At 65.0% G+C, this 23,513-nt stretch overlaps 4 protein-coding genes across 4 annotated transcripts; 3 read left to right on the forward strand and 1 right to left on the reverse strand.

The window, feature by feature from the left end:
• The first annotated feature begins 95 nt into the window (after positions 1–95).
• Positions 96–5,042, forward strand: ZP1 (zona pellucida glycoprotein 1). Its single transcript, XM_074884477.1, has 12 exons — positions 96–1,046; positions 1,305–1,426; positions 1,506–2,937; positions 3,073–3,216; positions 3,336–3,520; positions 3,608–3,705; positions 3,896–4,023; positions 4,094–4,283; positions 4,364–4,514; positions 4,601–4,685; positions 4,772–4,893; positions 4,981–5,042. The coding sequence occupies exons 1-11, from the start codon at positions 209–211 to the stop codon at positions 4,876–4,878; spliced, it is 3,480 nt and encodes a 1,159-aa protein (XP_074740578.1). The 5' UTR covers positions 96–208; the 3' UTR covers positions 4,879–4,893; positions 4,981–5,042.
• A 563-nt stretch (positions 5,043–5,605) lies between these two features.
• On the reverse strand, positions 5,606–13,996 carry PRPF19 (pre-mRNA processing factor 19). The gene is made up of 17 exons (XM_074884810.1): positions 13,867–13,996; positions 12,594–13,026; positions 12,285–12,434; positions 11,771–11,847; positions 11,545–11,686; positions 10,505–10,578; positions 10,323–10,385; positions 10,175–10,216; positions 9,999–10,073; positions 9,635–9,710; positions 8,811–8,920; positions 8,475–8,630; positions 8,325–8,394; positions 8,071–8,156; positions 7,284–7,454; positions 6,037–6,142; positions 5,606–5,743 (listed from the first exon to the last, which is right to left on the reverse strand). Exons 2-17 carry the CDS (start codon positions 12,610–12,612, stop codon positions 5,646–5,648), a joined length of 1,515 nt encoding a protein of 504 aa, XP_074740911.1. The 5' UTR covers positions 12,613–13,026; positions 13,867–13,996; the 3' UTR covers positions 5,606–5,645.
• Positions 13,058–15,237, forward strand: TMEM109 (transmembrane protein 109). Its single transcript, XM_074884811.1, has 4 exons — positions 13,058–13,095; positions 13,861–14,106; positions 14,195–14,285; positions 14,392–15,237. Exons 2-4 carry the CDS (start codon positions 13,903–13,905, stop codon positions 14,754–14,756), a joined length of 660 nt encoding a protein of 219 aa, XP_074740912.1. The 5' UTR covers positions 13,058–13,095; positions 13,861–13,902; the 3' UTR covers positions 14,757–15,237.
• Positions 15,238–16,290: 1,053 nt separating this feature from the next.
• Positions 16,291–23,025, forward strand: TMEM132A (transmembrane protein 132A). The gene is made up of 11 exons (XM_074884874.1): positions 16,291–16,443; positions 17,269–17,483; positions 17,579–17,851; positions 17,953–18,335; positions 18,451–18,600; positions 19,062–19,254; positions 19,349–19,492; positions 19,598–19,800; positions 20,164–20,440; positions 21,003–21,194; positions 21,283–23,025. Exons 1-11 carry the CDS (start codon positions 16,365–16,367, stop codon positions 22,405–22,407), a joined length of 3,234 nt encoding a protein of 1,077 aa, XP_074740975.1. The 5' UTR covers positions 16,291–16,364; the 3' UTR covers positions 22,408–23,025.
• The last annotated feature ends 488 nt before the right edge of the window (positions 23,026–23,513 follow it).

Here is a 23,513-nt window from a genome sequence, read left to right on the forward strand (position 1 = left end):
GGCAGGGTGCAAGAGCCGGCCGTGACCGTCACACTGGTCACGATAAGAGTAATAAAGATAAGACCCAGAAGGAAAACTTCTTGCGGGGGGGGAGGTGGAGGAAACCGCCAAGTGCTGCACTCAGCAGCCACCCGAGGGGACCAAGGTCCTTCCTCCTCATCCCAGGGCGCCAGCAAAACTCGGCTTTATTTTTTTGTTGCGTGCCGGGATGTCGGGGGACGAGCATCCCCTGGCCCTGTGTCACAGACAGGGCAGCGGCCTTGAGTCTGTGTTTGCAGGAAGAGTTTCTCTCAAAAAAAAAGAAAAAAGTTCTGGCCTCCACGGGACAAAGTGCGCTTTGAAAGACTTTTGGTTCCTCTGTGGCACTGCTGGTGGGGTAGAGCCGGGCGTGCCGCTGCCAGGACAGGGGCGGATTTGGGGACAACCACCCAATTCCGCAGCCCCCAGACCTCAGCAGGGCCGTGGTGCTCCCCCAGTCCCTCCCACAGGCACCCAGTCCCACCACTGTCCCCACCGGCTTGTGGCAAACCCCAAGGCTGTGTGGCAAGGTGGGCACACGCCAGCCCCCTCCTCCTGCCCAGATGGCTCGGTCCGGCTGGGCATCGTGGCCGCTGCCGTCTCCATTCCCCGTCTCTCCCACCGCGCGACAAAAAACTTTTCTTTGAACAGTTTTCGGTTCCTCTCTGGTCACCCTGGCATGGCCACGGGGGCAATGAGGTCGCTGGTGGCAGGGGAGCGAGGAGCCCTGGCCAGAGCTCATCCCCTCCCCTTGGCCACGGGGCTGGCACGGCCCCCCCAGTCATCTGATTCCCCCCCGCGTTGGCCGGGTATAAATCCACAGACCCCGGCGCTGACCCGTGCTCCGGCCTCACTCGCTGCCGCCGCCATGGGACGGGGCTTCTCCTTCCTCCTGCTGCTTTTTCTCCTGCTCTCGGGGCCCAGAGCTGCCTTCTCACTCCTGCAATATCGCTACGACTGCGGCGACCACGGCATGCAACTGCTGGCGTACCCCACCCACAGCCACACCGTCCGCTTCAAGGTCATGGGTGAGTGTGGGGGGCAGGCAGGCAGGTGCGAGCTTCCCCCCTCCCCCCCGATCTCTTTCGGGTGACAGATCACCCTGGGGTTACCCCAAACCCCAAGTGCATTGGGGTGCCGCTGCCCTGATGGGATGAGTTTTGGGTGCGGGGGCTGTTTTGGGGTGGGTGGGGGTGTTTCTGTGCACCTATCTCCCTGGGGAGCATCACAGCACCCAATTGTGCCACCTCATTACCCCACCCCCCGTGCCCATGGTGTCCCCGCAGATGAGTTTGGCACCCGCTTTGACGTGGCCAACTGCTCCATCTGCCTCCACTGGCTCAACACCGGGGCAGACGGTGCCGTTATTTTCTCCTCTGGCTACGAGGGCTGCCACGTCCTGGTGAAGGTGAGGCTCTTGTCCCACCCGTGGTGACCCCCCCCACCCCGGTGGGCTGGGGGTGACTGTCCCTCCTGCCCCACCACAGGATGACCACTACATCCTGAGGGTGCAGCTGGAGGAGATGCTGCTCAGTGGGGTCCTGGCCGCTTCCTACGAAGTCAACATGACCTGCCCGCAGCCCGGAGACTACGAGATCCTCACGGATGGCAACCGGGCCAGTCGAGGCAACAGCGTCCACCAGACCCAGGCTGATGTCCTTGTCCCCCTGTCCCAGCCTGGCCTCCTGCACCACATCTCCCAGTCTGCCCTCACCATCTCAGGACCGCAACTCCCTCCCCAAGCCCACTCGGAGCCAGTTCACCCCGTGGCTCGGACCCAGCCGGTCCTGGTGCACCCTGGGCTTCAGCCCCAGCCTGGCCAGGCTCGCCCTATCTCCCAACCCCAGCAGGGTTTAATTCACCGGGGGCTCCAGAGCCAAAACCAGCCTGGGCTAGTGCACCCTGGAGCTCAACACCAACCTGGGCTCCTTCGCCCAGGACTTCAGAGTCAAAACCAACCTGGGCTCCTTCGCCCAGGGGTTCAGAGTCAAAACCAGCCTGGGCTAGTGCACCCCGGAGCTCAACACCAACCTGGGCTCCTTCGCCCGGGGCTTCAGAGCCAAAACCAACCTGGGCTCCTTCGCCCAGGGCTTCAGAGCCAAAACCAACCTGGGCTCCTTCGCCCAGGGGTTCAGAGTCAAAACCAGCCTGGGCTAGTGCACCCCGGAGCTCAACACCAACCTGGGCTCTTTCGCCCAGGGCTTCAGAGCCAAAACCAACCTGGGCTCCTTCACCCAGGGCTTCAGAGCCAAAACCAACCTGGGCTCCTTCACCCAGGGCTTCAGAGCCAAAACCAACCTGGGCTCCTTCGCCCAGGGCTTCAAAGCCAAAACCAGCCTGGGCTCCTTCGCCCAGGGCTTCAGAGCCAAAACCAACCTGGACTCCTTCGCCCAGGGCTTCAAAGCCAAAACCAGCCTGGGCTCCTTCGCCCAGGGGTTCAGAGCCAAAGCCAGCCCAGGCTGGTGCACCCTGGAGCTCAGCCCCAACCAGGTTTTCTTCGTCCAGGCTTTGTGTCCCAGAACCAGCCTGGGCTGGTCTCCCACAACGCCCAGTCTGGTTTAATGCATGCTGGTGCTCAGACTCAAGCAGGATTTGTACGTCCGGGAGCTCAGCCTCAAAACCAGCCAGGCTTAGCTCGCCCCAGCCTTCAGACCCACTCCCAGGCTGGGCTCCTCCGCCCTGGGCTCCAGAGCCAAGCTGGGCTGGTACATCCCAGCCATTCCCGACCAGCTTTAACACGCCCAGGACTCCAGTCCCGACCAGGTTTAGTACGCCCTGGACTTCAGGCTCAGCCCCAGCCGGGTCTGGTGCATCCAGGCCTGCAACCCCAAGCCCAGCCTGGCTTGCTGCATCCTGGGCTTCAATCCCAGCCCAGCCTACTGCAATCCACGGCCCTTTTCTACTCCTCGGCGGGGGCAGGTAAGCCAATGGAACTCACAGCTGTGATGGGATGCTCAGAGCGGGCAGGAGGATGTTTTGGCAGGGGGATGCTTGGGGGGGGGGGCAGGTCAGGGGGATGCTCTCAGGGCAGTGTCCCCTCTGTGTCACCCCCAGGCACCCAGTTGACACGAGAGCAGTGCCAGGTGGCTGTAGGGAGGATTCCCTGCATGGCCCCGCAGGGCCAGGAGGCCTGCCTGCAAGTGGGCTGCTGCTACGATGACATGGACCGCATGGCCCCCTGTTACTACGGCAACACCGGTAGGATGCTTAGTGGGGTGCTCTGGGGACACCCCCAATTGCCAGCTGCCTCTGCTAGGGTGAAAAAGGGGGGATTTAGGGTCCCCATTGGGCTGATAGATGGGTCCCTCGTGCCGCAGCCACCGTGCAGTGTCTGTTGGACGGGCACTTTGTGCTGGTGGTACCGCGGGGCATCGTCACCCAGCCCTACAACCTGGACAGCGTGCGCCTCGCCAGCAGCCAGGCTGGCTGTGAGCCCCTCAGAGTGACAGAAACCTTCGTCATGTTCCACTTCCCTGTCACGCAGTGCGGCACCACCGTCCAGGTAAGGGATGGGACCCCCCACCACCACCCCAAAAGTCGCTCAGAGCTGCTGTGGGGACCCTGACCCCGTGTGTGCGGCCACCCCAAGGTGATCGAGGACCGGCTGATCTATGACAACCAGCTGATCTCCACCATCGATGTCCAAGGGTCCCCCCGCGGCTCCGTCACACGAGACAGCATCTACATGTAAGGGGAGGGTGGGCAAAGCCCGGCAGAGAGCCGGGACCCCCCCTCAGCAAAGCCCATCTAGATGCACCCCCCTCGCCAGGCTCCTGTGGTGCTCACCCCCCTCCTCGGGCTGGGGGAGCTGATGCCGTGGGGGGGTGTGTGGGGGAATCCAGATCTGATCTGCTTCCCCACCACACCCCTTCCCCAGCCTCCAGGCTCGCTGCATCTACAACGCCAGCGACCTCTTGCCACTTCGCATGGAGGTTGCCGTGCCCCCCACAGCCACCCCCTTGGCCATGCCGGGGCCACTGGAGCTCCAACTGCGTATTGCCACTGGTGAGCAGCCCATCCGCCAGCGCCCCCAACTTCACTCCAAAACTTGCTCAGCCTCTCACCCTTGCTGCAGATGAAAGCTACAGCTCCTACCACCTCGAGGGCGACCACCCCCTGGTGAAGGTGCTGCGGGACCCCATCTACGTGGAGGTTCGGCTCCTACAGAAAACGGACCCCAATTTAGTGCTGGTCCTGCACCACTGCTGGGCCTCCCCCAGCACCGAGGCCACAGCCGAGCCCCAGTGGCCCATCCTGGTGGACGGGTGAGCATTGTGGCAGGGGGGACTGGGGACAGGAGGATGAAAAGGGGGTGTCACCCACACCACCCCTTTCGCACGCCCAGGTGCCCCTTCACAGGGGACAACTACAGGACCCAGCTCGTGCCCGTGGGACCAGCCTCGCCACAGCTGCCGTTCCCGAGCCACTACCAGCGCTTCGTAATCTCCACCTTCACCTTTGTGGAGCTGCCCTCCATGGCAGTGCTGGAGGGAGAGGTGATGGAGAGGAGGGGTGGGAATTCAGCAGCCGAGACCCCCCCAGCACCATGAATTTCTGACGCTGGCCCACCTGTGGCTTCTAGGTTTACATTTCCTGCAGCGCTTCCGTATGCCACCTCGCCCAGCCCGAGCCCTGCCGGCCCTCCTGCCAGCTGGAAGTGCCCTCACGTAAATCAGGGGGGGCGGGGGGGCACGGATTTAGGGGAGGGGACACCTCCAGCTTTCTCAAACCAACGCCCCGTCCCCCTCCCCAGGAGCGCGTCGGTCTCCGAGGGACAGAAGGACAGGTGAAACCACGGGCACTGTCACCTCCCAGGGCCACATCATCTTCCCGAAGGTCCCCAAGCTGTGGCGAGGCTGAGCCCGAAGGCGCTGGGTGCGTGTCTGTCGCCCCCCCCACTCCCTAACCTGCCCCTTCAGCCCGGCTCTAACTCACTCTCCTCCTCCTCTTCCTCCTGCGCAGCTCCTGCCTCCAGCCAGACATCTCCGGGCAAGCTGGAAAAATAAACAAGTGCTATGTCTCAAGCTGCGGTGCTGGTTTGTTGCTGGGGGGACAGGAGGAAAGAGGAGGGGCCCCTGTCCCCGTCCCAGAGCTGGTAGCATCCATTGTCCCAGCTCCCCCCTCAGCCCGGCTGGCTGCCCCCCACCATCCCAGCCCACCCTTCTGCCTGCTCTGGAAGAGCCTCCTCTCCCATTCACAGGAGCCTTCCTTTCCCCCACAACGACACCACTACAGTGAATAGTTTTTTATTTCCATACTGAAACTAGATAACTGCTTACAAAATCTGCACAGTCCTCCCCTCCCTCCTTCCACACATCCCGGCCGCAAACATCCACCAGCACCAGGATTGGAGCTTTTTGTTGCATCAGTTACAATCACAAAACAAAATCTAAAGCCAGAAAAGACACACACGAAAACTGGAAAAGGAAAAAACTAAAACAACAAATCTGTGAAGCATGGGGAAGGCAACATCCAACTTTCCCTCTGCCAACAGCTACAGCAGGGGAGCCCAGGGAAGTAACGAACCACTTGCCACCCTCCCCTCCCCCCGCCCCCCAGTAATCCCCTCCCACCCTCCCACCCCAAACCCCAGCATGGCAGCAAGGCCCCCAGCCCCATGTCCGGGGCTACAGGCTATAGAACTTCAGGCTCCGGTCCATGCCCGTTGAGGCAATGAACTTGGCGTGGTGGCCAAAAGCCACTCCTGTGGTGAGGCCGCTGTGCTCTGGGGAGGGAAGAGAACCCGTGGTTACGGCACTGAGCGGAGTTAACCCCCACCCAGTGGGGCAGAACCCGGCCATCTCTGTGCCAAGGAAGCCGAGAGCTAGGGCTGGGCAGCCACGGAGGGGTCTCGGCCCAGACAGCGGTGCTGATGGTATGGGGTAGCGCTTTGCACCCCACAGCTCACGCTGCAGATCTAAGGGAGCAATTCCTCACCCCAGGAGGGGACCTAGACAGCTCCCCGCTCCCGCCTCGGCCCTCCCCCAGCCCCCCCCAGCCCCAGCCCCAGCCCCTCACCTGTGAAGTGGAGGATTTCCGTCCACTGCTTGCAGATGTAGATCTGGACGTCGGTCCCGCCCAGGGCCAAGTACGTGCCACTCTGGTCGAAGATGAGCGACTTGACCTGCAGAGGAGAAGGGGAATGAGGCTTCAAACCAGGCCCAGGAAGCTCCAAATGGCTTCTCGGGGAGCAGCACAGAATCCCAGAATCATCTAGGTTGGAAAAGCCCTTGAAGATCATCCAGTCCAACCATGAACCTCACCCTGACTGTTCCCAACTCCACCAGATCCCTCAGCGCTGGGTCAACCCCACTCTTCAACCCCTCCAGGGATGGGGACTCCACCCCTGCCCTGGGCAGCCCATTCCAACGCCCAACAACCCCTTCTGCAAAGAAATACTTCCTAAGAGCCAGTCTGACCCTGCCCTGGCGCAGCTTGAGGCCATTCCCTCTTGTCCTGTCGCTTGTTCCTTGGGTCAAGAGACTCATCCCCCCTCTCTGCACCCTCCTTTCAGGGAGTTGTAGAGGGCCATGAGGTCTCCCCTCAGCCTCCTCTTCTCCAGACTAAACCCCCCCAGTTCCCTCAGCCGCTCCCCATCACACCTGTGCTCCAGACCCTGCACCAGCTCCGTTGCCCTGCTCTGGACACGCTCGAGTCATTCAATGGCCTTTTTGGAGTGAGGGGACCAAAACTGAACCCAGTTATCGAGGGGCGGCCTCACCAGTGCCGAGTACAGGGGAAAGATCCCTTCCCTGTCCCTGCTGGCCACGCTAGTGCTGATACAAGCCAGGATACCAGTGGCCTTCTTGGCCACCTGGGCACACTGCTGGCTCCTGTTCAGCCGGCTGGCAATCAACCCCCCCAGGTCCCTCTCTGACTGGCAGCTCTCCAGCCACTCCTCCCCAGGCCTGTAGCGCTGCTGGGGGTTGTTGTGGCCCAAGGGCAGAACCCGGCATTTGGCCTTAGTGAAACTCCCCCAGTTGCCCTCAGCCCATCGCTCCAGCCTGTCCAGGTCTCTCTGCAGAGCCTCCCTGCCCTCGAGCACATCAACACTCCCACCCAACTGGGTGTTGTCTGCAAACTGACTGAGGGTGCACTTGATCCCCTCGTCTAGATGATCAATAAAGATCCATATCAATAAAGCACCTCCACATCGGGCTCCCCCAAAGCAGAGGAGTGCAGCGGGGAGCAGGCCTGGGATGGTGGGTGCTGGGAGAGGAGCCACCCAGCCCACCCATCAGGGAGAAAATGGGACAATCACACACCTCAAAGTTATTGTCCAGTTGCAACGTCTTGAAGTTCTTGAGTTTACGCAAGTCCCAGAGCTTGACAGAGGAGTCGTCCGCTGCCGTGGCCAGGTAGTAGCCGTTCTCGGAGAAGGCGATGCTGGTGATGGGGCCCGAGTGCCCTGGGAAGTTGGCCACGTTGGTGCGTTCCTGGGGATAAGGGAGTTAGAGACAGGCTGCTGGCAGGGAACCGCAACACCCTCACAGTCGGGAGCTCAGAGAGCTGCTCCTTGCAACCGCAGCTCAGCTCTGCATCATCATTCTGCTTCAGAGTTAAAACGCAGTGGGCGGCAGACGGAGACCGCGCTGCTTCCGCGCGCTCTTTGTTGCCCCGAACTACAGCTCGACAGGCCAATGTGGGGCTGTAGAGGTGACCTGCCAACAGCCAGAGCTGCGGCATGTTGCTAACACAGGGTTGTGCTGACAAATTCACAGCTGTGGGTCCGAGCAAGGCCCCGGAACATCCAGCACAGACTCAGCCCGCAGCAGAGCCCAGCTACCCCCGCCCTGCTCCCCACCGATTCTCCTGGGGACACAACAGAGACCTTTTTGTCACAAGACAACCCCCAATTGCCAGCTACGGCGCCAGAAGCGGCCGCTCTTGAGCTGAAGCTTTGTATTTTTGAAGAAAAACCTCAGAGGGGATTCCCCAAAGCTCCGCAGGCTCCAGCAGACATTGCACCTCGGAGCAAACACGTTGCTGGGCCCCAAACCAAGCACACCCCCAGCAGCCTGTCCCTCCCTGAACCCCCAACACCAGCCCTACCTTCAGATCCCAGATCTTGATCTGAGAATCCATTGTCCCTGTTCCAAAAATAAGCCCGTCCGGGTGGAACTGTGCGCAGGTGAGAGCTGCAAAGACACAGGGAGAGATTCAGAAGGTTGGGGGAGACTTTTTAACTTTGTCAGCAGCCCCCCTCCATGTTCTTGTGAGCTCCAAGAGCCCAGGGATCACAGGCAGAAAAATTCCTTCTCCACAGGCTTGCAACAGCCCCCCTGGGGTGGGGATTCTCAGCTTACCACAGCCAGAGCTCTCATCTGTCACCTTAGTGAGGACACGGCCTGTCTGGATATCCGAGAAAGCCCAGTACTGGAAGAGAAGAACAGCGTGTTGAGTTCAGAGAGAAGAGAAGCAGGAGGGGTGGTTTGTAGCCTGGGGCTGGGTCTCACCTGGTCATCAGAGGAGCTGAGGAGATAATCGCCCGTCGCGTGGAGGCTCAGCCCTGTCACGGAGCCCTCGTGGGCACGGACGACCTGCACGCATGAGGCGTTGGGCACAGACCAGATCCGGATAGTAGCATCAGGAGAAGCTGAGAACACCAAATCCTAGACAGGGACGAGGCAGGGAAGTTACCATTGAAAAAAAACTTCGCTTCTTCATCATCCAGAGCTCCCCACAAGCAAGAACTGGCCCCACCGGAACAGAGCACCAGAAAAGGGCCCAGAAAGCCCAGTCTGGGGCAGCCAGGCTATGAGGAAAGAGGCTGAATGCGGGTCTGAGCGCACCTGAGACGGGTGGAAAACGACACTGGTAACCTTCTTGGAGTGTCCCTTGAGTGTTGCCAGGATCTGCTCTGAGCTCTTGTCAAAGACAATGACATTTTTATCAGCCCCGCCTGGAAAACGAAGCAGGGAGCGGTGAGAGATGGGAGCCTGCGGCCAACCAAGTCCAAGTCCACCCACTTTTCCTGTGGACCACCGTCCTGAGGAGCTTCCACAGAATCCCAGAATCATCTGGGTTGGAAAAGCCCTTGAAGATCATCCAGTCCAACCATGAACCTCACCCTGACCGTTCTCAACTCCACCAGATCCCTCAGCGCTGGGTCAACCCCACTCTTCAACCCCTCCAGGGACGGGGACTCCACCCCTGCCCTGGGCAGCCCATTCCAACGCCCAACAACCCCTTCTGCAAAGAAATACTTCCTAAGAGCCAGTCTGACCCTGCCCTGGCGCAGCTTGAGGCCATTCCCTCTTGTCCTGTCGCTTGTTCCTTGGGTCAAGAGACTCATCCCCGCTCTCTGCACCCTCCTTTCAGGGAGTTGTAGAGGGCGATGAGGTCTCCCCTCAGCCTCCTCTTCTCCACACTAAACCCCCCCAGTTCCCTCAGCCGCTCCCCATCACACCTGTGCTCCAGACCCTGCACCAGCTCCGTTGCCCTTCTCTGGACACGCTCGAGTCATTCAATGGCCTTTTTGGAGTGAGAGGATACCTCATGCCCCTTGCCCCACCACTATCCCCCAAAAGCACAGAGAAAGGGACCCGCTCCCAGGCAGCCGCAGGCTCATAGCTGTCACCACGCAGTCCCCAGTGGGCGGAGGAGGCTGCCTTACCGGTGAGGATCTTGTTGGTGTCGGAAGGACAGAGGTCCAAGGCAAGGATCCCCGGGATGCTGGCACTGTGCAGCCCCTGCGTGAGGTAGGAGGATGCCAGATTAATGCTCCAAGCAAGAAAAACGCCCCCCAAGAGAATTGAGAGGCCCTAGAGGGAGCCCAGGGTGTTTCATTCCGACAGCGGGAGCATGTGCCACATCTCCTCCAGCCCAGGTCCCTGCTGGCTGTGGCACAGAGTCGGGATCCTCTCCGTGATCTACCCAGCAGCAGATCTGTTGCTTACTGATGCTACGAAGCAGCACAGGAGAGGCCCAGATGCCCGGCTACGTGGGTTTTGAGCCCCAGCTCGCATCCTGGCACTCACCACATGCGAAGCGACCTGCCGGTACTTGCTGAGTTCCTCCGGCTTCACCAGCTCCTCTGGAACCGTCTTCCCTCTCTGCAAAAGGAAAACGGTGCGGAGAGAAAACATCGGCCTCTCTCAGGGCACGGCACGTCCTGGCTGCTGAGGCATCTTTGGAGCGAAATGGGGCTGCTTACCTTCTTACGCTCCGTGGTCAGCACCGTGGCCTTGTCTTGAAGCTGTAAAACAAAAGGGTGGTCACAGACTGAGCGGGGCTCCCATGGGGGAACGTTGGGGAACAGCCACCGCTGGAGGCTGTAGCAGCGTAAATGGAAGATCCGTCACCTTCTGGATGATCTCGGGGGTCATGCCTGCGAGTTCTCCCAGATCCATGGACTCGCCAGCTCCCTGCACAGGACAGAGAAAGGAGCTGGTTACACCCGGAGGAGGGACACAGGGGAAACAAGAGGAGGCTGGCATCGGGGGATCACGGGGAAAAGCACCGAGAGAGGCGGTTGGGAACTCACCGCCATGTTTGGCTGGGAGGATGGCACCGTCTGCGGCACGATGAGGCCGGCTTGTGGCTTCAGAGTGGCCAAAGCTGCAGAGGCAGAGAAAGGCTGTGAGTTTAATAAGCACTCGAAGTGGAAAGGAGATGGTGTCCAGTGTAGCCATTGCTACTTGCTGCTGGGCCACATGCTCCCCCCCTCCCTGAGGCCCATGGAATCACAGAATCATCTGGGTTGGAAAAGCCCTTGAAGATCATCCAGTCCAACCATGAACCTCACCCTGACCGTTCTCAACTCCACCAGATCCCTCAGCACTGGGTCAACCCCACTCTTCAACCCCTCCAGGGATGGGGACTCCACCCCTGCCCTGGGCAGCCCATTCCAACGCCCAACAACCCCTTCTGCAAAGAAATACTTCCTAAGAGCCAGTCTGACCCTGCCCTGGCGCAGCTTGAGGCCATTCCCTCTTGTCCTGTCGCTTGTTCCTTGGTTCAGGAGACTCATCCCCCTCTCTGCACCCTCCTTTCAGGGAGTTGGAGAGGGCCATGAGGTCTCCCCTCAGCCTCCTCTTCTCCACACTAAACCCCCCCAGTTCCCTCAGCCGCTCCCCATCACACCTGTGCTCCAGACCCTGCACCAGCTCCATTGCCCTTCTCTGGACACGCTCGAGTCATTCCATGGCCTTTTTGGAGTGAGGGGCCCAAAACTGAACCCAGTCATCGAGGGGCGGCCTCACCAGTGCCGAGTACAGGGGGAAGATCCCTTCCCTGTCCCTGCTGGCCACGCTAGTGCTGATACAAGCCAGGATGCCACTGGCCTTCTTGGCCACCTGGGCACACTGCTGGCTCCTGTTCAGCCAGCTGGCAATCAACCCCCCCAGGTCCCTCTCTGACTGGCAGCTCTCCAGCCACTCCTCCCCAGGCCTGTAGTGCTGCTGGGGGTTGTTGTGGCCCAAGGGCAGAACCCGGCATTTGGCCTTAGTGAAAGTCCCCCAGTTGCCCTCAGCCCATCGCTCCAGCCTGTCCAGATCTCTCTGTAGAGTCCCCACCCCACGGCACCTTCTCTGGCAGCAGTGACCTCCTTGGTGAGGCGAGCAATGACGCGGCAGGCGGCATCGTGCTGGTAGAGCGCGTGGGACAGCTCTTGGCGCGTGGTCTGCAGCTGCTGGCGAAGGGTGAAGCTGTGCAGCATGACGGCATCCTAGCAGGGAGGGAAATGCATTAGCCACAGCGCAGGCAGCTGCCGGCACTCAGCTCCCTGCCCAGCTGTGAGCCCAACACTTACCCACTCATCCTGGAGAGCTTTCAGGATGGCCGGGATGCTCGTGGCGGACGGAGGTTTGGGCCGGATCGGGTGGGCGACTGTCAAGGAGACAGCATGAGGACATCGATCACATCCCCAACACTCTGGTCAATCCCTTCAGACAGTCACCCCGCTTCCTCAGCACCCCAATCCCTGCAGCTCAGCTCTGCCACCGAGCTGACGGTTTGCCTCCCCCGGGCTATCGGGGAGAGCGTCACTCGCCAACCCCTTGGGAAATCCTCTTTCAGGGTGCCAGCACCCCCCTGGGGACTTACAGCAAGCGCCCAGGGTGTCCCCCCACTTTCTCCGCCATCGCTACTTCTCCTCCAAACCTCTTCTTCCACCCCTAACCCTGCACCATCACCCCCATTAATAAATCCTCCCAAAGCACCTTGTGCACCCCCGTCCCGCACGCCCACTCGTGACACGGCCAAGTCCCCTGCTGCTTTCCCCGGGGTGGCGGGGAACCGGCACAATTCCCCCTGCTCTCAGCTACCTTTGATGTCGATGAGCTGCTCCTCGGAGAGGGGCTGGTTGTTAACGGGGTCGGTGCCGTTTTCCGCGATGTATTTCTCGATCAGCCGCCGCTCGTAGACGTGGTTGGACACCGGAGAGACGCAGGGGTGCTCGGGCACCTCGTTGGAAACTACGGAGGGGAGCGGCCGTTACGGCACCGCCGACGGTCTGGCGGGCCGCCGCCGTCCCACCGAGCACCCGTTAACCCCCACAGCCCGGTAACCCCCACAGCCCGGTAACCCCCTCCCTGCGGGGCCTTCCCGGAGGGCCGCCGGCCTTCCGCACTCACTGGAGCAGATGAGGGCCATGGCGGACGCCGAGCGGCCGCAACGCTCCGATCGCGGCCCGCTCCGGTTCCGGTCGAAGCTCCGGTTCTAGTTCCGGTTCCGGGCAGCGCGCGATCGCCGCGACGTCCCCAACGGCTCACGCGGGCGACGCCGCTACCGGAAACGGAAGCGCTCCCGGCCTGCACCGCGCCAGCGCGCGCGCGTCGCCCTACACCCCTCCCGTCGGGAACGGCGCTTCCCGGCGTGCCCCGCGCGTCGCCACGGAACCTCGCGGAGGGGGGGAGGCGTTGCCATAGCGACCAGAGGTCCCGGCATGCAACGGGCGCGCGGCGGCTGCGGCCTACAGTTCCCGTCGTGCCCCGCGGCGGCGGGGCGGCCATAGGGCTGTCCGCGCTCCGGCCGGGCAGCGCCCCCGTGCGGCGGCGGGGGTGAGCGCTGCCCGCTGAGGGGGGGGACACCGGGTGATGGGGGGGCTCCCGGGTTGTGGGGGTGACCCCGGGAAGGGTAAAACAGGGTGGTGGGCCCGGGGAGGGGGACTCGAGGGGGGGGAGATAGGCGGGGTGGGCAGCCAGGAGTGGGGGACGTGGGGCTCCCGGGAGGGGGGGGGGGGGGCCTGGGAGTGGGGGGGGGACCAGGAGTGGGGGCTCCTGGGGGGATTGGGGGGGTCCCGGGTGATGGGGTGGGGGCACTCAAGGGGACGAGGAGAGAGGGGGGTCATGCGGAATGGTGGGGAAGGGGCGCTCCCCCCCTCCTTCCCAGGGGTCTGAGGGCTGGGGGTCCCCAGCGAGATGGGGTGCTTGGGGGGGGGCACCCAAGGATCAGGGTGGGACAGGACGCCCGGTGACCTGTGGGGGGGTGCAGGGAGGAGTGGGGTGCCTGAGGGGGTGTGGGATTTCTTTGGGGGAGGAGGGGGAACAGCGATGGCTGCGCCCCATCCCAGAGCACCCTGCTCCCGCCTCCGGGACAGGGGGTGTCGGGGTGCGCCCCCCCTTCCCCTCCACCCCTGAGCCGGGCCTGTGCCCTTGGCCAGGGCAGACGCCAGGCCTAAAGATAGCCCGGGCAGCCGGGCCTGCGCCGGGCCAGCTCAGTCCGGGGGGGCCACGGCCCTACCCTCCCACTCAGCGAACCTCCCACTCAGCGAACCCCAAAGCCATGGCGGGGGACCCCGCTGCCTCCATTTGTGCCCCACAGACACTTCTGGGATGGTGGGTCTGCTCGGGGCGGGGGGTGGGTGGCACAGCTGTCACCCTGTTCTCCCTCTCCTCGCAGAGACACACCCCCCCCCAAACCAGGCTGGAGGCAGGACCCCAAATGGGGGGTGACACGGGGTGCCGGGCCCTGCTGGCGGTGCTGCTGTGGGTCCCCTTCCTCGGGGCAACGGCAGGGGACGGCCAGGATGGATTTCGTAGCCACACCGCAGCCACCACCGATGACCCGCTGTCGCGGCTGGGCCGGGCCACCTGGGAGGCCCTGGAGAGCTGCGTGGGCCCCCAGCCCCTGTGGCTAGTGGCGGAGGTGAGGTCCTTGCCCCGCGGCACAGGAGGGGTGAAAGGGGGGCTGCGTCCCATCCACCCCCCCAACACAGCCCCGTTTGTCCCTGCAGAGCCTCTGGGTCATGTCCTCGGGGATCTCGGTGGCCCTGACCACGCTCTGCGGGATCCTGGGGGATCTCCTGGCCGCTTCTGGCATCAGCGGTGAGCTAGAAGGGGAAAGGGGGGGTCCAGGGGGTTGTGGGGGGGGGGTGGAAGGGGTGGAACCACCCGTGGCCGTGCCGCCGGTGACCCCCCGTTTCCCTCCCAGGGGACTGGCTGCTTCGTGCAGCTGCGCTGGATCCCGGCGAGGTGCAACGGGTGTTGCTGTGGGGTTTGGCTGCCGCGATGGGCTCCTGGCTACTGTCACGGTTCTGGAGGCTACTGCTGCCTGTGTTCCGCTGGGTGAAAATCTGCTGTTTCCTGGGTGCCTTCCTCCACATCGTCACCTCCCCGGGGAGCCCCACGGCGCAGGCGGGGATGCTGCTGGGGCTCTGGGTGCTCTACACCCTACTGGGATACTTGGGGGGGCCCCCCAACCCCCAGCTGGATGCCGCCGTGCGCAGCCTGGAGTGGAAAGTGGAAGAGCTGCGGCGGCGGCAGAAGTGGGGGGGTCCCCGTAACCGGGATGAGTGACCCCCGCCCCCACGACTCGGGGGACAGCCTGTCCCACTCCGTCCCCCCTCCCCCCCCAAGCATGTGTCCTCCTTGCTGAGCACCCCCCCTCACCCCTGCACCCCTTTTTCTGCCCCCCGCCACTGCTGCCACGGTTCTCCCTGGGGGCCCTGCACTCATTAGCCCCTCCTCGCTGGGAGTGGACACCAGCGTGGGAGCCCCCCCTGCCTAGTGCAGCCCCCCCCAAAGCTGGGGACCCCCCCTCCCTGCGCACACACACCGCAGTGCCTTCATGCAAGAGAGTGCCTTCCCCCGGGGAGGGCCTCCCCCCCAGCCCCAAATGCCCCCCAGCCCAGAACGGGGGGCTCTGCTCACTTGGGGGGGGGGGATCACAACCCCCTCAGGGCCGGCAGCCGAGCTCCGCGCTGTCACTCCTTGAGTTTTAAGCTGCTTTTTAAACTGTTTTGATAACGTGGTTCTGAATAAACACGGTTTGATCCCAGCCCGGCTCAGCTGCTCTCCCTGCAGGGTGGGAGGGGGCCACGGGGAGCAGTGGGGGCTCCCTTTGGGGACCCCCCCCCACCCCACTCGGGGTGAACAGGCGTGGGTGGGGGTGCAGGTGTCCTCCCTGTGTTTGCTGAGGCTGGTGCTGAGCACCGAGGGGGGGGGGGGGGGGTATCCACGCCAGGATCTGGCCCCTTCTCTGTCCCCGTCACCTTCGCTCCGTGCCCCCGGCCATGTCTGCCTTCCAGCGTCCCCAGTGTCCCGTTCCCCCCCCCCCCTTCCAACTCCCTGCTCAGTGGCTCTCAGTCACCATGATCGGGGTGGGACGGGGAAGGATGGAGATGAGGTGGTGGGAGAGCCCTTGCCCGGCTCAGGGGGGGTCCCACAAGGCCTGGGGTGCCCTGGAGTGGGGATAGGATGGGGTGGGGTGGGGAATGGGGGTGAGGATGAGGAGCAGGGATGGGAATGGGATGGGGAGTGGGGATCAGGATGGGAAGTGGGGACAGGGATGGAGATGGGAAATGGGGAGCAGGAATGGGGATGGGGAGCAGGAAGGGGGGTGGGAAATGGGGAGCAGGGATCAGGATGGGGAGCAGGGATGGGGGTGAGGATGGGGATGGGCAATGGGGATGGGGAGCAGGGATCAGGATGGGGAGCAGGGAGGAGTGGGATGGGGAAGAGAAATGGGGATGGGCAATGGGATGGGGATAGGGATGGGAATGGGGAGTGGGATGGGGAACGGGAATGGAGATGGGAGCAGGGATGGGGAGTGGGATGGGGAGCAGGAATGGGGATGGGGAGCGGGATGGGGAGTGGGATGGGGAGCAGGAATGGGGATGGGGAGCGGGATGGGTCCGCGATGGGGCTGGAGCGGTGCTCAGCGCTGCGCAGCCCGGGGCTGGGTTTGGGGAGCGGGGCTGGAGCGGTGCCCGGCGCTGCACGGTGGCGGTGGCGGGGGGGGGGGGCGGTTGGGGGGCGGGGGGGGCAGGGCCGGTGTTTAGGACCCGGCGGGACGAGGCGGCGCCGGTGCCGGTCCCGCCCCGGCCCCATTGTCTGGGCGCGGAGGCGGAGGGACGGGAGCGGCGGCCGCCGCTCGCACGGACGCGCCGCGGAGCCCGCCCGGCCATGGCCCCCGCACCGGCCCCGGTACCGGCCCCGGGGGCCCGGCTGGCGCTGCTGGTCGCCGCCCTGATCTGCGCCTCAGGTGAGTGCGGCGGCACCGGCAGCGGCACCGGCAGCCCCGAGCCGGGCTCCGCACCCGATCGCGGGGATCCCGCCGTCCCGCGTGGATCCGCTCCCACCGAGGTTCCGAGGCGACCTGTCCCCGCTCCCCCGCCTCCTCCGCGTTCAGGATCGCCGGGATCCGCTCCCCCGCGATCCCGAGGGGATCTGCTCCCCCCCCACCCCACCGCAGGGGATCCCCGTGGGATCCTCTGGGATCTCAAGGGAGGAATCCCCTCCCCATCCCCACGGGATCCCTGCGGTCCGAGGGGATCCACTGCCGCCCCCCCCGAGCCCACGGGAACTCACCGGATACCCCGGGAGCTGTCCCCTCCCGTGCCCACGGGGGATCTATCCCCGGGCCCGTGGGGAAGCCCTGCTCGGGTATCCCGGGGGGGATCTGTTCCGGGCACCCAGGGATCCCCGTGATCATCTGGATCCCCCCCACCCTGCGGGACCCCTCTCCCCGCCGTGGGAGCGGGTCCCCACGGGGTCAGCCTGATGAACCTCGCTTCGTTAACGGGGAGCAGCCAGGCCTGGCCCCCCCACCCCCCCACCGACCCCAGCACCAGTGGGGTGCCACACCACCCTCCAGCACCCGCTTTGGGGGACACAGGGAGTTGTGAGGGTGCAGCATCCCCCCAGTCACAGCTTCCTGGGGTTTGGGGTGACCCCATTACCGGGGGGGGGTGGGGGCTGCGTGGTGCCACGGCAGTGCCGAAGCCAGCTTTCTTCTCGCGGCACTCAGTGGGCACGGAGACCCCCCCCAAAACTGGTGACACAGCCCCTGTCCCGCCTGTCCTCGCAGTGAGGGGTGACGGCGACCCCCCTGACCCCGTATACCTACCGGCGGACCTGGAGGTGCTCGGCGTGCCTGAATACTACCGGCTACAACGGGTGGACCAGGATTTGCCCGCCAACACCTCCCTGCACGCCCGCAGCGAGACCTACCTGCTTCTGCGCCACAACTCCGCCACACAGCCCCTCGTCCAGGCCACCTACCCGCCCTTCAGCACCCGGCAGGTAAAATGGCCCCCGCTGGCCCCCCCAGCACCACCCTGGGACCCCCACCCCACCTTGCCGCAACCTCCTGTCACCATCTCCCTGTCTTTTTGCAGGAGGTGCCCATGGAGACCCCCCTGGGAAGGGACGGTTCGGTACCTTGGGCCATCCGCGCCGTGTCCCTTGAGAGCGCCGTGTCCCCGGCCGAGCCCTTCGCCCGTGTCCTCTTCCACTTGCAGGGTCCTGACTGGCTGCCTGGGGAGCGGGAGCACCCTGGGGAGAGGGAACACCCCGGGGAGCAGGAGCACCCCAGGGAGCGTGACCTGCCCTGCGTCACCCTCCATGCCCACCACCGCGGCCGGGTGGCCCGTGGGACATGCCGCCTGCAGGTCAGTGCCACCCACCGCGGTTGGAGCACACCCCTTCCCTGCCTGGGGACACCCCCACTTATCCCCCTCACCCTGACCCGGGGTCCTGCTCTCCCCTCCAGGCACCCCTGGGTGTCTGCGTGGTGGAGCTGGAGATCCCCCCGCGCTGGTTCTCCCCGGCATCCCCCACCCCACGCAGCCGCCGCCGGGCAGCCGAACCCCCGGGGCGCCCCGAACCCCCTGAGCCGGTGGAGCTTCACTACGGCGTGGTGGGCCCGGGGGAATGCGGCCGCGCCGGGGGCCGGGAACGGAGCCGCAGCGGAGAGGCCCGGCGGTACCTGGGCACGTTGGAGCTGCGGGCCAGCGAGCCGGCGCGGCGGCAGGAGGTACGGTTGGACGATAAGGTGCTGCTGCGGGTGCCCGACGCCACCCTGCGCCCCGGGCAGCGTTTCACTGCCACCGTCGCCCTACGGCACAATTTCACCGCTGACCAGTTGACGCTCCGGTAAGACTCGGGACGCCCCCCCCCTGTGGAGGGTGACGCGTGCTGGGAAGTTTGGAGGGCGGGACACACCCTCCCCCCCGCCTCCCTGGGTTGTGTGACGGGGATCCGGTGGCAGGATCAAGGCGAAGAAGGGGCTGCAGGTGGTGGGCGCCCGCCCCGGGGTCCCCACGGCCTGGAGCACCCAACTGGAGCGCACCCGGGGTCCCAAACACTCCACGGTCGTGGTGACGTGTCGGCGCAGCGGGGATGCCCGCGGAGGCTGGAGGTAGGGAGCAGCGGCAGCACCCCCACCCCTGGGGACCCCTGGTATGGGAGGGGGGCTTCTGCATGGGGGCCCAGTGCAGTCCAGTAGTGCCCAGTCAGTGTAAAGGGGACCTGTGCTTTGCGCTGCCCCCATCCCAGTATGATCCAGTTGGAGCAGGGGGACCTGTGCTTTGCACTGCTCTCATCCCAGTATGGCCCAGTCAGAGTAAAGGGGACCCATGCATGACACTGCCGCCATCCCAGTATGGCCCAATTGGAGCAGGGGGGGACCTGTGAGTTACACCACTCCCATCCCAGTAAGGCCCAGGCAGAGCTGGGTGACCTGTACATTGCAGCATCCCTGTCCCAATATGGCCCAGTTGGAGCAGGGGGACCTGTGCCTTGCACCACTCCCATCCCAGTATGGCCCAGTGGTGGGACTGGGGGCCACGGTACAGCCCCGATACCTGTGCGGTGGTGCAGGGCAGCCGATTCCGCTGCGTTCCTGCACTTGGACCTGGCGGTGGAGAATGGGACAGGGGGGCTGGCGCCGGCGCGGCCCCTCACCTGGCAGGTGGAGTACCCGGGCCAGGACCCTGAGGCCCAGAAGGACAAACTGGTGTGGGAGATCCAGGTGTCAGAGCGGGACGTCCGTGCCCTCGTCCCCTTGGTACAGGTGGGTGACCCCCACCCTGGCCTCCACCCCCTGCCCCCGTGCTGACCCCAAAACCCGTGGGGCCACGCATTTCAGCCCCCGCTTTGCCCCCCAGGAGCTGGAGATCCTCAACACGGCCCCGCTGACCGGGGTCCCCCGCGCTGTCCCGGTGAAACTGGTGGCGGTGGAAGCGGGGGGTGGCGTGGCCGAGCTCACCGAGCACCCGGGCTGCGAGTCGACCGACAAGCAGGTGCTGCAGGTGAGCAAAGCCCCCCCGTTCCCCCCCCAACACCCACCACCAGCATCCCCCTGACCCTGCCTGCTCCCCCTGCCCCTCTACATACCCGCCTGCTCCTCTCTTCAGGTGTCGGATGCCTGTGATGCGGTGTTTGTGGGGGGCAAAGAGAGCCGGGGGGCTCGGGGGGCCCGGGTGGATTTCTGGGCCCGGCGCCTACACGCTTCGCTGCGCTTCACCGTCTGGGCACCGCTGCTGCCGCTGCGTGTCCAACTGGGTGACACCACGCTGGAGCAAGTGCGGGGCTGGCGCCTGCCCGGGGGCCCCGAGAGGTGAGCACGGGGCCCTGGGAAAGGCGGGGGGTCCCCCGTCACCACGGTGGCGGGTGAGGAGGGAGCTGGGAGTGGGTGCTGAGCCCCAGCACACTCGTGACACATGTCTCTGCCCTGCTGGGCCACATGGTGCTTCGGGTGGGCACCCCTGCTCTGCTGAGCCCCCACGCACACGTGACACATGTCCCCGCCCCACCGAGCCCCACGGCACCCATGAGATGCACCCCTGCCCCGCTGAGCCCCCATGCACTCGTGACACATCCCCCATGCCCCCCACTCCCATGGTCCCCCCCCTCTACGCCCAAACAAGCCCTGCTGAGCCCCGCAGGGCTGGTGACACGGGTGTCCCCGCCACCCCCCCAGCGCCCCGGCGGAGGCGGAGGAGCCTGGCGAGGAGGCCGAGCGGCGGGCGCGGGGGTGCCGGCCACAGTACCAGCGGACGGAGCTGAGGGTCCTGGCACATTTCGTGGCCCACCCGCTCGACGGTGGCCATCACCTCACCTACCTGCCTGGCCCCGAGTGGCTTCTGGATGTCACCCACCTGGTAGCCAACCGGACCCGGGTGCAAGACCCCCGTGTGGCCTCGCTGGAGGGGGACACTGTGGTGGTTGGCCGGGAGCCTGGGGTCACCTCTGTGGAGGTAGGTTTGGGGACTTGCCTTTTGGGGGGGCAGGGGGAGATGCAGGGGGGTGTTGTGGGGGGTAGAGGGGAACTGGGGGGGTGCAGGGGAGAGATGGGGAGGGTGTGGAGTTTGGAGAGATGGAGTTGAGGGGCTGGAGGGGGTCCTGGGGGCAGAGGGAGAGAGGTGGGGGGCTGGTGGGGGTCATGGGGGCAGAAGAGAGCTTGAGGGGGTGTGAAGGGACTGGAGGAGGATCCTGGGGGGGGAACTGGGGGGCTTTGGGTGCGGGAGAGATGAATATGGGGGGCTGGTGGGGGTCCTGAGGGCAGAGGAGAAGTGTAGGTCGTGCAGGGACTGGAGTGGGATCCTGGGGCGGAGCTGGGGGGGTGTGGGTGCCGGAGAGATAGAGGTGGGGTCTGGAGGGGGTCCTGGGGGCAGAGGGAGGGAGATGGGGGGCAGGTGGGGTTCCCAGGGGGAGCTGAGGGACGCAGAGACTTGGGGGGCCAGGCCAGAGGTAGTAGAGGTCGGAAGCCATGAAGTCTGGGGGCTCACAAGGTTCCACCCCCCTCGGTGCCCCCCCCAGGTCCGCTCCCCGCTCTCGGATTCCATCCTGGGGGAGCAGATGCTGGTGGTGTCGGAGGAGAAGGTGACGGTGACGGAGCTGCGAGCCCAGGTGGTGTCTGGGCTGGCCCTGAGCCTGCGGGCAGAGCCGGGCCACCCCGGGCTGGTCACGGCCACCGCCCAGGGCACAGCCACCCTGCGTGCCCCCAGACAGGTGAGCAGGGTGGGGGGCAGGCAGTGTCGGGGTGCCCTGCCCCCCTCTCCGGTGCCATGCCCCCCCCTTTCCCCGTCATCTGTGGCAGGAGGCGACGCTGTCCGTCTGGCTGTCCTTCTCCGACCGCACGCTGGCCCCACTGGAGCTGTACGGCTGGCAGGATGCGGCCTTGACCGTGACCTCGCTAGACCCCGCCGTGGCCACCGTGGGGGGCTCGCCCGGTGTCCCCGCCGCTCGCCCCTGGGTGGTGGCGGAGGGGCCGGGGCGAGGGGCTCTGCTGCAGCTCAGCCTGCACCCCCTGGATGCCTGTCGCCGGGGCCGGCACCGAGTGGCCGCATTGGCCACCGTCACTGCTTGGCTTGAGGTAGGGGCCGGCCGGCGTGCCCCCACCTCCGGTAGCCCCCGGGGTGGCCCCCCCCGGGCCAGCTCGCCCTTCCCACGAGCCGAGGGGGCCATGTCGGGGGAGGCGGTGACGGCGGCCAGCGAGCCGCGGCGGAGGGACCCCGCCGGCGTCGGACCTGCCTCCACCAAGCTCCAAGGGCTGGGGTCTTCCTCGGAGGAGGAAGAGGAGGAAGGCTACGGCCGCAACCGTGCCGGCGGGGAGGAAGAGGAGGAGGAGGATGAGATGGTGAAGGCTCCCGAGCGGGTGACCGACCTGGAGATCGGCATGTACGTCCTGCTGGGCGTCTTCTGCTTGGCCATCTTCATCTTCCTCATCAACTGCATCTTCTTCGTCCTGCGGTACCAGCAGAAGGAGCTGCCAGATGCCGGCGCGGCCCCTTCAGCCCCCCAGCCCCACAACTGGGTCTGGTTGGGCACCGACCAGGAGGAGCTGAGCCGGCAACTGGACCGCCGGCAGCCCGAGCCCCCGGCCCCCGAGGTGGCCCCCGAGGCCGGGCGCTGCTGTTGCGGGGTACCCCCGGGCACCGCGCCTGGTTCCGAAATAGGGGTTGTTCCCCCCAGCACCCCGACACCCGGAGCTCCCCTGCCTCGTAAAGAGGGGGTTACGCCAGGGGGTGGCCGGAGGAAGCGGGTGGAATTTGTCACCTTCGCGTCCCCCCGGGTCCCCGAGGAGCCCCCCCAGCCCGCCCCCAACGTCCAGTCCATCCTGGTGGCCAGCGAGGATGACATTCGCTGGGTGTGCGAGGACATGGGGCTGCGGGACCCCGAGGAGCTCAGGAGCTACATGGAGAGGATCCGGGGCAGCTCCTGACCCCGGGGGGACAGGCCCCCGGCCCCCCCAACCCCAGGCAAACCAGTAAGAGACCGACCTCCTCCCCACACTGCCCTGGACTGGGGGGGAGACACCCTGTCCCCCACCTTTCCCTGCCTGTAGCGGGCTGTGCTGCTCCTGGGGGCCACTGCTTGTCCCTTCGTGGTGGCCTGAGCCCTGCCCCAGTGGGGCCACCCAAGGGACCGTCCCCAGATGCCCGCGGCAGGGTGGGGGGGTGGTCTCCACCCAGTTCAGAGCATCCCCTTCTTTGGGGTCCGTGGCAGCTCCCCCCACCTCAGTGGCATCGGGGAGGAAGCCGGGGTGCTCTTACTGCTTTGGGTCTCATTGTGACATTGTGTTCATAGTGATGATGATGATGATGAGTCCTGTGGTCTGATTCCAGGGAGGGTCCCGTGCCCCCCGCCGCACCCGTGCCGTGGGGAGGAGGGGGGTGTGCGCCCTCCCCACCTTCACCCTGACCACGCATCCGTTTTGTACGACTGGCATTTTCTACCTGTTAACGCCCCCGGGGAAGGGGCTGCCAAGAGGGGCTGTTATTTATGGCAGATTTTTAAACTCTGACGTTGTTACAAAAATAAAATATTTAAAAAAGACAAACTGGGAACCGCAGAGACCGGCTCTACCAGGCACAGCCAAGCCCGCGGAGCTCCCGGGACCGGCACATGCCCTTGATGTTGGCTCCACGTGGGGACAAACGTGGGAGCTGGTCATGGGAAGGGCTCGGGGGCTGGTGCTGGCACTGGCCCAGCCAGGGTGACCTTGGGGTGACCTCCTTCCTCCCTGTCCTGCCATGGCCAAGGGGCTGCTGCCTTCCTCCTCCTCCTCCCCCTCCTCCTGTCCAGCCCCAACACCCAGGATGAGGGAGCAGCCTGTCCCTGCCTGGTCCTGGGTCCCCCCACACTGTGGCCAGTCCCCGATCCCCCCCAAACCCCAAAATGTCTCTCCTGTAACAGTAGCCACAGGCAATGGGCCTGCAGGTCCCTTTATTCAGGGGTGCTGCGGGGATTTCCACCCCTCCAGTCCCCCCCCTCGCCCCCCAGTGTGTGCCAGTGATCCCGAGACATCCCCAAATCACCCTGGGTGAT

This window comes from Strix uralensis, chromosome 15 (assembly GCF_047716275.1).
Source record: "Strix uralensis isolate ZFMK-TIS-50842 chromosome 15, bStrUra1, whole genome shotgun sequence".
In the NCBI taxonomy this organism is placed as follows: domain Eukaryota; kingdom Metazoa; phylum Chordata; class Aves; order Strigiformes; family Strigidae; genus Strix; species Strix uralensis.

What these genes read in the sequence shown, in the direction of transcription:
- ZP1 (XM_074884477.1), top strand. Translation starts at nt 209, where the DNA reads ATGTCGGGGGACGAGCATCCCCTGGCCCTGTGTCACAGACAGGGCAGC. An exon ending in CTGTTACTACGGCAACACCG is followed by an intron (nt 3,217 to 3,335) that starts GTAGGATGCTTA and finishes CTCGTGCCGCAG; the next exon opens with CCACCGTGCAGTGTCTGTTG. An exon ending in AGTGCGGCACCACCGTCCAG is followed by an intron (nt 3,521 to 3,607) that starts GTAAGGGATGGG and finishes GGCCACCCCAAG; the next exon opens with GTGATCGAGGACCGGCTGAT.
- PRPF19 (XM_074884810.1), bottom strand. An exon ending in TCGTTTTCCACCCGTCTCAG is followed by an intron (nt 8,631 to 8,810) that starts GTGCGCTCAGAC and finishes GTCCCTGTCTAG; the next exon opens with GATTTGGTGTTCTCAGCTTC. An exon ending in AGATGAGAGCTCTGGCTGTG is followed by an intron (nt 8,157 to 8,324) that starts GTAAGCTGAGAA and finishes GTGTCTTTGCAG; the next exon opens with CTCTCACCTGCGCACAGTTC.
- TMEM132A (XM_074884874.1), top strand. Translation starts at nt 16,365, where the DNA reads ATGGCCCCCGCACCGGCCCCGGTACCGGCCCCGGGGGCCCGGCTGGCG. An exon ending in CCCTCGTCCCCTTGGTACAG is followed by an intron (nt 19,255 to 19,348) that starts GTGGGTGACCCC and finishes TTTGCCCCCCAG; the next exon opens with GAGCTGGAGATCCTCAACAC. An exon ending in CTGGGGTCACCTCTGTGGAG is followed by an intron (nt 20,441 to 21,002) that starts GTAGGTTTGGGG and finishes TGCCCCCCCCAG; the next exon opens with GTCCGCTCCCCGCTCTCGGA.
- TMEM109 (XM_074884811.1), top strand. Translation starts at nt 13,903, where the DNA reads ATGGGGGGTGACACGGGGTGCCGGGCCCTGCTGGCGGTGCTGCTGTGG. An exon ending in CCCTGTGGCTAGTGGCGGAG is followed by an intron (nt 14,107 to 14,194) that starts GTGAGGTCCTTG and finishes TTGTCCCTGCAG; the next exon opens with AGCCTCTGGGTCATGTCCTC. An exon ending in GGCCGCTTCTGGCATCAGCG is followed by an intron (nt 14,286 to 14,391) that starts GTGAGCTAGAAG and finishes TTTCCCTCCCAG; the next exon opens with GGGACTGGCTGCTTCGTGCA.